This window comes from Xenopus tropicalis, chromosome 3, assembly GCF_000004195.4.
Source record: "Xenopus tropicalis strain Nigerian chromosome 3, UCB_Xtro_10.0, whole genome shotgun sequence".
NCBI lineage: Eukaryota > Metazoa > Chordata > Amphibia > Anura > Pipidae > Xenopus > Xenopus tropicalis.
The window spans coordinates 6,570,089-6,581,490 of NC_030679.2; the positions used below are offsets into that span (position 1 = coordinate 6,570,089).

Here is an 11,402-nt window from a genome sequence, read left to right on the forward strand (position 1 = left end):
AGAATGCTTCTGTTATACAGATAGCTAGAATCTCAGCCATAAAGCAGGGCAGGACTGCTGCTTTACAATGGGGGGGACAGATAGGAATCTGTGCCACTGTGACGAATGTTCTTGTTATACAGATAGCTAGAATCTCAGCATAAAGCAGGGCAGGACCTGCTGCTTACAATGGGGGATCAGATAGGATCTGTGCCACTGTGGACAGAATGCTCTGTTATACAGATTAGCTAGAATCTCAGCAAAAGCAAGGGCAGGGGCTGTGCTTTACAATGGGGGGTGATCAGAATAGGATCTGTGCCACTGTGACAGAATGCTCTGTTATACAGATAGCTAGAATCTCAGCCATAAAGCAGGGCAGGACTGCTGCTTACAATGGGGGGATCAGATAGGATCTGTGCACTGTGACAAGAATGCCTGTTATACAGATAGCTAGAATCTCCAGCCATAAAGCAGGGCAGACTGCTGCTTTACAATGGGGGGATCAGATAGGAATCTGTGCCACTGTGACAGAATGCTCTGTTATATTCAGATAGCTAGAATCTCAGCCATAAAGCAGGGCAGACTGCTGCTTACAATGGGGGGATCAGATAGGATCTGTGCACTGTGACAGAATGCTCTGCAGATAGCTAGAATCTCAGCCATAAGCAGGGCAGGACTGCTGTACAATGGGGATGAGAAATACAGTTGCAGATTACAATACAGTGACAGAGGGACAGGAGCAGTAAATGAATAATTACAGATTGATATAATGGTGACACTGAACATCCTGTTTATAAGGAGCCGGGGGGGCAGTTTATTGTATCCATAGACAGACAGTGGCCAGGACAGTAGGCAAGATGGAGACAGGAGACAAGTAGGGGCAAAGATGGAGACAAGATGGAGACAGTAGGGCAAGATGGAGACAGTAGGGACAGTAAGATGGAGTAGGGCAAGAGAGAAGGGCAAGATGGAGACAGTAGGGAAGATGGGGACAGATAAGTAGGCAAGGAAGACAGTAGGGCAAGATGGAGACAGTAGGGCAAGATGGGGACAGTAGTAGGCAAGCATGAGTAAGAAGTGATGGAGACAGTAGGGCAGTAGATGGGGACAGTAGACAGTAGGCAAGATGGGGACAGTAGGGCAAGATGGAGACAGTAGGGCAAGAAGACATGCAAGATGGGACAGTAGGGCAAGATGGAGACACAGAGGGCAAGATGGAGACAGTAGGGCATTAGATGGGGACAGTAGGGCAAGATGAAGAGGGCAGTAGGGCAAGATGGGACAGTAGGGCAAGATGACGCAGAGACAGTAGGGCAAGATGATGACAGACAGTAGGGCAAGAGTGATGGAGACAGTATGGGACAGTAGGGCAAGATGGGGTAGGGCAGATGAGAGACAGTAGGGCAGAGATGGAGACAGTAGGGCAAGATGGAGACAGTAGGGCAAAGATGGGAGACAGGGAGAGGGCAAAGATGGAGACAGTAGGGAAAGATGGAGAGACAGTTACAAGTGGGCAGCAAGATGGGGCAAGATAGGGACAAGAGTGGAGAGAGACAGTAGACAAGATGGGACAGCAGTAGGGCAAGATGGGGAGGCAGGGCAAGTTGGAGACAGTAGCCCAAGCGAGGACAGTAGGGGCAAGAGTGGAAGACAGTAGGGCAAAGATGTAGGGTGGCAAGTGGAAGACAGTAGGGCAAGAAGAAGGGGGCAGTGGGGTGTGGAGACAAGTAGGGCAAATGGGGACCAGTAGCACCACTCCAGGCACTTACCAAACCCACCCAGACACCCACCCTGGCACCCACCCAGACACCCACCCTAGCACCCACCCAGACACCCACCCTAGCACCCACCCAGACACCCACCCTAGCACCCACCCAGGCACCCCACCTAGCATCCACCCAGGCACCCACCCGAGCACCCATCCAGGCACCCACCCGAGCACCCACCCAGCACCCACCCGAGCACCCACCCAGGCACCACCCTAGCACCCACCCAGGCACCCACCCGAGCACCCACCCAGGCACCCACCCGAGCACCCACCCGAGCACCCACCCTAGCACCCACCCTAGCACCCACCCAGGCACCCACCCTAGCACCCCACCCAGGCACCCACCCTTGCACCCACCCAGCACTCACCCTGGCACCCACCCAGGCACTTTACCAAGGCACCCCACCCCAGGGGCAACTTACCAAGGCACCCACCCAGGCACCCACCCTAGCACCCACCCAGGCACCCACCCTAGCACCCACCCAGGCAACCACCCTAGCACCCACCAGGCACCCACCCTAGCACCCTCCCAGGCACCCACCCTGGCCAACCCACCCAGGCACCCACCCCAGGCACCCACCCTGGCACCCACCCAGGCACCCACCCTAGCACCCACCCAGGCACCCACCCAGGCACCCACCCTAGCCACCCACCCAGGCACCCACCCAGGCACTCACCCTGGCACCCACCCAGGCACTCACCCTGGCACCCACCCAGGCACCCACCCAGGCACTCACCCTGGCACCACCAGGCACCCACCTAGCACCCACCCAGGCACCCACCCTAGCACCCACCCAGGCACCCACCCAGGCACTCACCCTGGCACCCCAACCAGGGCACCCACCCTGGCACCCACCCAGGCCACCCACCCTAGCCCCACCCAGCACCCACCCTAGCACCCACCCAGGCACCCACCCAGGCCACTCACCCTGGCACCCACCCAGGCACTCACCCTGGCACCCACCCAGGCACTCACCCAGACACCCACCCTGGAACCCACCCAGTCACCCACCCTGGAACCCACGCCAGTCACCCACCCTGGAACCCACCCAGTCACCCACCCTAGAACCGACCCAGGCACCCACCCTGGCACCCACCCAGGCACCACCAAGCACCCACCCAGGCACCACCCAGGCACCCACCCTGGAACCCCACCCAGGCACCCACCCTGGCACCCACCCAGGCACCCACCCTGGCACCCACCCTGGCACCCACCCAGGCACCCACCCTGGCACCCACCCTGGCACAGAGGGACTTGGCTTCAAGTAACAGGAACAGCTGGGCATTTAGGAATCCTTCCGTGGGTTTTCATTGGCTCCCAAATAATCAGATGGGTGTAACACCAGGACCGACTGGGGGCGTGGCCTAATTAGCCATTTTTTTATTATTTTGGAATTCCATTAAAAGGTCCCACCCCCCTGGAGTGCACCGAGGCCATTAGCCAACTGCCTGTTTCCCTAGTCCCCCCAGAACATGAAGTGGGAGGAGCCTGGGCTGGCATTGGCTGTTCTATGGATACAATAATATAAATACAGCTGGAGTCCTGGCACCAACGCTGGCAAATGGAATCCAACTGCCTGTGCCAGATACTCGCTAATCCTGTTCCACCTTAACTCCCAACTATATCTGCTTTTAATCAACTCCCCCCTCTTAATGCCCCTCCGGCCATAACTGCCCCTGACTTGAATAGAAAATCCCTGTTCTGAGGAGATTAATTTATTATCCTTAATTAGTTCTTTCTATTATTTACTTACGGGCAAAACAACAGCGTGTATGTATTCATGGTTTATTAATATTTCTACTCCATAATAAGCACAATTCAGCAGGAACAGCCCCCTAAGTTTGCCCATAGCCTGTACAGAGAGATACCATAAAACTATGGCACATAGGGATTCCCCTGTACTAAGCACAATTCAGCAGGAACTGCCCCCTAAGTTTGCCCATAGCCTGTACAGAGAGATACCATAAAACTATGGCACATAGGGATTCCCCTGTACTAAGCACAATTCAGCAGGAACAGCCCCCTAAGTTTGCTCATAGCCTGTACAGAGAGATACCATAAAACTATGGCACATAGGGATTCCCCTGTACTGAGCACAATTCAGCAGGAACAGCCCTCTTAGCTTGCTCATAGCCTGTACAGAGAGATACCATAAAACTATGGCACATAGGGATTCCCCTGTACTAAGCACAATTCAGCAGGAACAGCCCCCTAAGTTTGCTCATAGCCTGTACAGAGAGATACCATAAAACTATGGCACATAGGGATTCCCCTGTACTAAGCACAATTCAGCAGGAACAGCCCCCTAAGTTTGCTCATAGCCTGTACAGAGAGATACCATAAAACTATGGCACATAGGGATTCCCCTGTACTAAGCACAATTCAGCAGGAACAGCCCCCTAAGTTTGCCCATAGCCTGTACAGAGAGATACCATAAAACTATGGCACATAGGGATTCCCCTGTACTAAGGACAATTCAGCAGGAACAGAGCAGAAGTCTCCCAGAATGCACTCTGACCCTGTTCTTTTAAACCAGTTCCTGTTATTTACTGGGATTTATGCGGTTCGTGTGAGTGGGCACCCATGTGGGTTTTGTTTGGTCCCATCTTAGGAAATGCTGATCAAAGGTTTGGTGACAGCAGCAAGATTTATAGACCTTAAACATTTGCAATCTCTGCCCTTTCACATATTGAGCCCATCTGGGTCCCAATTAGGTACTTATATCTCCTCCTTCATCCTACCGACATTTACTTGCTGTATCATATAACTACAAGTATTTATATAGACTGTGACATATTCACCCAATAATATTATGTGGGTAGGGACTGGGGCTGTGGGATAGCAGGTATAGTAGGGAGAGATGGTGCCTATAGTAGCAGTGGGGGGATAATAGCCTCTGGGAAGGGACTGGGGCTGTGGGATAGCAGGTATAGTAGGGAGAGATGGTGCCTATAGTAGCAGTGGGATAATAGCCTCTGGGAAGGGACTGGGGCTGTGGGATAGCAGGTATAGTAGGGAGAGATGGTGCCTATAGTAGCAGTGGGGGGATAATAGCCTCTGGGAAGGGACTGGGGCTGTGGGATAGCAGGTATAGTAGGGAGAGATGGTGCCTATAGTAGCAGTGGGGGGATAATAGCCTCTGGGAAGGGACTGGGGCTGTGGGATAGCAGGTATAGTAGGGAGAGATGGTGCCTATAGTAGCAGTGGGGGGATAATAGCCTCTGGGAAGGGACTGGGGCTGTGGGATAGCAGGTATAGTAGGGAGAGATGGTGCCTATAGTATCAGTGGGGGGATAATAGCCTCTGGGAAGGGACTGGGGCTGTGGGATAGCAGGTATAGTAGGGAGAGATGGTGCCTATAGTAGCAGTGGGGGATAATAGCCTCTGGGAAGGGACTGGGGCTGTGGGATAGCAGGTATAGTAGGGAGAGATGGTGCCTATAGTAGCAGTGGGGGGATAATAGCCTCTGGGAAGGGACTGGGGCTGTGGGATAGCAGGTATAGTAGGGTAATTTTGGCAGCAGGTGCCTAAGGCAGGGGTATTTCTGTGCCTATAACACCATGGGACCTGTATGAATCACCTACAATATTGCTATTCATTCCCAGTCTCCACCCCATAGCACAGTGACCAGCTTGGCACCAAATGCACTTTCCCTGGCCACATCTGTATGCCAACTCACAACTAAATAGTTTCCCAGCATTTTATGTAAAAGCTAACTATTTTTAGCAAATTCTGCAGCAGAGGTATGGAAACTTATTAAACTCCTGTTGAGTCACAGTACAGTTCTGAAAGTACATACTGTACATGGGCTGATGTATCATTTCCCTACAGAAATAGGGGTTGGTAGCACTAGGTAGGTACCTAATATATAGGGGCAGAGACAGGGGAAAGTGTTGGAAGGGTTACTGCCTGCCCTGCTCTCATTTCCCTACAGAAATAGGGGTTGGTAGCACTAGGTAGGTACCTAATATATAGGGGCAGAGACAGGGGAAAGTGTTGGAAGGGTTACTGCCTGCCCTGCTCTCATTTCCCTACAGAAATAGGGGTTGTAGCACTAGGTAGGTACCTAATATATAGGGGCAGAGACAGGGGAAAGTGTTAGAAGGGTTACTGCCTGCCCTGCTCTCATTTCCCTACAGAAATAGGGGTTGGTAGCACTAGGTAGGTACCTAATATATAGGGGCAGAGACAGGGAAAGTGTTTGGAAGGTTACTGCCTGCCCTGCTCTCATTTTCCCTACAGAAATAGGGGTTGGTAGCACTAGGTAGGTACCTAATATATAGGGCAGAGACAGGGGAAAGTGTTGGAAGGGTTACTGCCTGCCCTGCTCTCATTTCCCTACAGAAATAGGGGTTGGTAGCACTAGGTAGGTACCTAATATATAGGGACAGAGACAGGGAAAGTGTTGAAGGGTTACTGCCTGCCCTGCTCTCACTTCCCTACAGAAATAGGGGTTGTAGCCACTAGGTAGGTACCTAATATATAGGGGCAGAGACAGGGGAAAGTGTTGGAAGGGTTACTGCCTGCCCTGCTCTCATTTCCCTACAGAAATAGGGGTTGGTAGCACTAGGTAGGTACCTAATATATAGGGGCAGAGACAGGGGAAAGTGTTGGGAGGGTTACTGCCTGCCCTGCTCTCATTTCCCTACAGAAATAGGGGTTGGTAGCACTAGGTAGGTACCTAATATATAGGGGCAGAGACAGGGGAAAGTGTTGGGAGGGTTACTGCCTGCCCTGAGTTGTTTGTGTGTTTCAGTTCAGGTTGGATATTGTGTTGTTACTGGGGGAATATTTAGTGTACTGAGTCGGGACGGTTGTGTACAGAGTGTAACCTGCGAGGAGCCAAATACCCCGCGTGCCAGACAGGAACATCTGCAATAAATAGAGGAATGATGGAGTTTTATTGCCACTGAATTACTGTTGAGAGAAAATAGTTTACAGATGAAAAGGGTAAAACACAGTAAAAATAGATTCTGTGCATTAAAGGGAATATAAAGCCAAATATATAGTAAGATATTGCCCAATATCCATTTATACCCCCTTATGCCCAAACTGTGCCCATTATCCACCCAAATGCCCCCCATCTGCACTTTGGCATCTCGTGGGGCCCCCCTCTACCATGGGACCCCCAAATGGAGTACCCTGGGGAACCAACCTAAAGCCCCTCCTCCATTCACATTCCTGCCCTGCTCTGTCTGGCCACACCCATTTTTGATGCTCCGCCCCTTTATTTGCAGTTTAATTGGGGACACACTTCCTCATTGGCTACATTGCCTTTAATATTGAGGGGCCCAGTTCTTTGAGACCACAGAACCCCACCCCTGTCCTGATCCCACTAAGTCAGGTTCCAGTCCCGGCCCAGTGAGCCCGACTGTATCTTAACTTTCCCTTTAAACTGAATTTCTGCCTTGTTGGAAGGAGGAAACTTCTAGGGGGGAACGGAATGTCCCTTTATGAGGTTCGGACTTTCCGAGGAGGTACCGCGGAGCTTAACCTTCACCGGACCCGGTGCCAAACATCAGAAATCCGCCATTGGCTGTTCTATGAGATTCAGTCGTTGAGCCAGTCCTGGGTTTATATATTAACCAATACTTGCCTCTGTGCTTAGTTCCCCTTTAATAAAACGCCATTGGCCTAATGTAGAGCTCACTAGTCACCTCTGCCTCGGCTACTGACCAATCAGGATCTTCCTCACTCTCTGCAGTAGCCAATCCTCTTCTGCTGTATAAAAGGCAGCAGGTCCGGCCAAACAGAACCAGTCCAACATTCCGCTGGGTCCCAGCTCGGTACAGAGGAACGCCCTGCTGCGCATACGTCCGACACTCACCCCTTTATATTAATGCACAGGGGAACCTTACTCATTCCTTCCCCCCCCCAGAGCCAAAATAAACACCTTGTCCGGCCAATGTCTGCGCAACTCAGTCTTATATCCAGGCAGCAACTTGTGTTGTTATATCCCCCCCCCCCCCCCCCCAATACACATGATTCTTGGCTGCACATTTACTGTACAACCTGTCGCCAGTTGGAAATTCCTTGAATATAAGTCTCAGGTTCCCTGTATTAGAGATAATCCAGCAGGAACAGCCCCCTAAGTTTGCTCATAGCCTGTACAGAGAGATACCATAAAACTATGGCACATAGGGATTCCCCTGTACTAAGCACAATTCAGCAGGAACAGCCCCCTAAGTTTGCTTATAGCCTGTACAGAGAGATACCATAAAACTATGGCACATAGGGATTCCCCTGTACTAAGCACAATTCAGCAGGAACAGCCCCCTAAGTTTGCTTATAGCCTGTACAGAGAGATACCATAAAACTATGGCACATAGGGATTCCCCTGTACTAAGCACAAATCAGCAGGAACAGCCCCCTAAGTTTGCCCATAGCCTGTACAGAGAGATACCATAAAACTATGGCACATAGGGATTCCCCTGTACTAAGCACAATTCAGCAGGAACAGCCCATAAGTTTGCTCATAGCCTTTACAGAGAGATACCATAAAACTATGGCACATAGGGATTCCCCTGTACTAAGCACAATTCAGCAGGAACAGCCCCCTAAGTTTGCCCATAGCCTGTACAGAGAGATACCATAAAACTATGGCACATAGGGATTCCCCTGTACTAAGCACAATTCAGCAGGAACAGCCCCCTAAGTTTGCCCATAGCCTGTACAGAGAGATACCATAAAACTATGGCACATAGGATTCCCCTGTACTAAGCACAATTCAGCAGGAACAGCCCCCCTAAGTTTGCCCATAGCCTGTACAGAGAGATACCATAAAACTATGGCACATAGGGATTCCCCTGTACTAAGCACAATTCAGCAGGAACAGCCCCCTAAGTTTGCCCATAGCCTGTACAGAGAGATACCATAAAACTATGGCACATAGGGATTCCCCTGTACTAAGCACAATTCAGCAGGAACAGCCCATAAGTATACGATGAGATTTATTTCTCTTTTTTTTTCCAGTCGTGTATTTCCCGTCGGCCCATCGCATTCGCCGTTCTTCCGCTGAGTTGTTGAACCCGGTGCTGCAGAAGTCTGTGCCCGAAGTGGAGCTTCTGTACGAGGCAAGTCATTGGTGTATTGGTTTCTGCCAATAGAGGCTCCTGGCCAATGCTTGGTTTATATTTTAGGGCGGAGTTTCCCTTTAATGTATCGCTCTCTTCCCTTCCAGTTCCTGCTGAGTGGGGTGAAGCTCAACAGAGACCAAGTGATGACCCTACAGGACCCGGAATTGTCCTCTTTACGGAAAGCCACCACCTTCCATGTCATTTGCAATGACGTCATCCCCAAGAGCCTATCGGATATCCGCAGGCTGGGGGCCCGACTCTCCCACGCCCAGGGGCCCCTGAAGAGGCAGGACTTTGAGCGGACGCTGCTGACCATGGCTTACACGGCTCTGAAGACCCCGCAGTCCAACACGGACCACCAGCAGAAGATCTGGCTGGACTCCCTCACTGAGCTGTTTGTGGCCCTCAGGAGAGACTTGATGTTCCCGTACCACAGGGAGGGGGGGCAGTGACCGAATCGAGGGGATTTGCACCCGTTTCTTACTATTCCTGCATGCTGAGCTATTACCCAATACTTTAATTTATTCTACTCAATGTAATGGGATCAGGGGGGCAACATTGCATACTTGAACCCCCTAGTCAAGTGTATGTCTAGGCGATACCCCCACCCCACTTGCCCCCGGCACGACCAGTCCCTCCTAATCCCTCCTCCCACAACTCCCGGCCCGACCTCATAGAGAGGGTACTACTGCGCAGCAGACCCTGTTGCCCGGGCCCCCCTACAACTACGGGGTCTGCTGTATTTATAGGTAAGCCCCTCCCACTTGTGACCCATGATCCTTTGGTGGGGTAAAGTGGGGTAGGGCCCAACCTGAACCTTCCACAATCACCTGACCCGCCCATCGATCATGTCCAGGGCCGCCATCAGAAATCACAGGGGCCCCTCACAACAACATTTTCTGGGCCCCCCTCCTCCCACACCCCCAATGGCCCCTCCCAGGCCCCCCAAGCATCCTCCGGCTCCCCCCCAGCATCCTGCTGCTTCCTCCAGGGCAGCCCCAACATCCTTCTGCTTCCCCCAGGGCACCCCCAGCATCCTCCTGCCACCCCCCCAGCATCCTGCTGCTTCCTCTAGGGCCCCCCAAGCATCCTCCAGCTCCCCCCAGGGCACCCCCAGCATCCTCCGGCTCCCCCCAAGCCCCAGCATCCTGCTGTTTCCTACGGGGCCCCCCAAGCATCCTCCTGCTCCCCCCCAGCATCCTGCTGCTTCCTCCAGGGCAGCCCCAACATCCTCCTGCTTCCCCCAGGGCACCCCCAGCATCCTCCTGCCTCCCCCAGCATACCTTACTGCTTCCTCTAGGCCCCCCAAGCATCCTCCAGCTCCCCCCCAGGGCACCCCCAGCGTCCTCCCGGCTCCCCCCAGGCCCACCCCCAGCATCCTGCCTGTTTCCTACAGGGCCCCCCCCCAAGCATCCTCAGCTCTCCCCAAGCATCCCCCTGCTTTCCCCAGGGCCCCCCCCCCCCCCCCCCCCCAGCATCCTCCTGCCTTAGGAAACTCTAGCACGGCCGGGCCCCCTTTAAAGTTAAAAATGCCCGGGCCCGGGACAAATGTCCCCCCTGTGCCCCCTGATGGCGGCCCTGATCATGTCCATTAAAGGGGCAGTGACCTTAGTATATAGTAAATAGGGAGGGCCATGGGCAAGTCCACCCATGACCCTCTAGAAAGTGTTCCATCAGCACAAACCTGCCCAACCTGTGAGTTAACCTGCTGTTTTTCGGATCAACCTACCTTACACTGCTCCACAGCCATGGGGTGGGCTCTAGGGCAGGGGTGGGCATATGTTTTGGCTCAGGGGCCACATTGACTTACAGACAGGCCACCGTTTCCGCTCGTCAGTCCCCCAGACGCCAAGTCTCGCGTGATGAGACTTGTGGAGTGGGCGGGCCGGATTAAAAAGACCAACGGGCCGTAGTTTGCCCACCCCTGCTCTAGGGCCACCGTCACAGGGGGGTACTCAAGTCAACATGCAAGGCCAGAGTGGGGCAAACAGGATTGGGGCTTGTGGATGAGTGGGTGGGGTGTTAACGTATTTTGTACTTAATTGGGCGTGGTTGGGATGGATTGGGGCGTGATTGGGATGGATTGGGGCGTGGCCAGGAGCACCATTTTGTTTTCCCTTCCTATTTGGTCCCCATTCTGGTAGGGCCCACCTCTTAAGGAACCCAGGCAGTTGGTGGCCCCGTTACCAATGTAGAGATGGTGCCCCATTATTTCTGACCCCCCCCCCTATAATCACACTAGGGTTCCATTAAATCCGGGGGTGGGTTGGAGTTATTGTACTATGTGTATTATATAAACAGGGAGGGGCTTTCGATGTTAATACTCGGTCCCGCTGTATTTGCACACATCTACGGATGTTCATTGTGGTGCTGGTCCTGAAATAAATGTGACTCTAGCAGAACACGCTGAGCCAATAGGATTGGAGACATTTGCTTGTTTTTTATTAAACCGACCAACCGTCTCTGGCGCGTCTCTGATCCAATCAGAAGTCTTTAACCTGGAAATCTGGTGGGACAGTAGCCTTGTGAGGCTGAAAAAACAGTTAGTGAGCGGGGAAGAGTCATGTGACATCTCTCT

The 11,402-nt window shown here is 52.7% G+C and overlaps 1 protein-coding gene across 1 annotated transcript; it reads left to right on the top strand.

Moving 5' to 3' along the window:
* The first annotated feature begins 7,191 nt into the window (after positions 1-7,191).
* fam180a (family with sequence similarity 180 member A) lies at positions 7,192-9,744 on the top strand. Its single transcript, XM_031898103.1, has 3 exons — positions 7,192-7,225; positions 8,697-8,821; positions 8,929-9,744. Exons 1-3 carry the CDS (start codon positions 7,192-7,194, stop codon positions 9,274-9,276), a joined length of 507 nt encoding a protein of 168 aa, XP_031753963.1. The 3' UTR covers positions 9,277-9,744.
* The last annotated feature ends 1,658 nt before the right edge of the window (positions 9,745-11,402 follow it).

Bases quoted from the DNA above. Each gene is read 5' to 3' on its own strand.
- fam180a (XM_031898103.1), top strand. From the start codon at position 7,192: ATGTCCCTTTATGAGGTTCGGACTTTCCGAGGAG. The intron at 7,226-8,696 runs GTACCGCGGAGC...GTATACGATGAG, and splicing joins GGTTCGGACTTTCCGAGGAG to ATTTATTTCTCTTTTTTTTT. The intron at 8,822-8,928 runs GCAAGTCATTGG...CTTCCCTTCCAG, and splicing joins AAGTGGAGCTTCTGTACGAG to TTCCTGCTGAGTGGGGTGAA.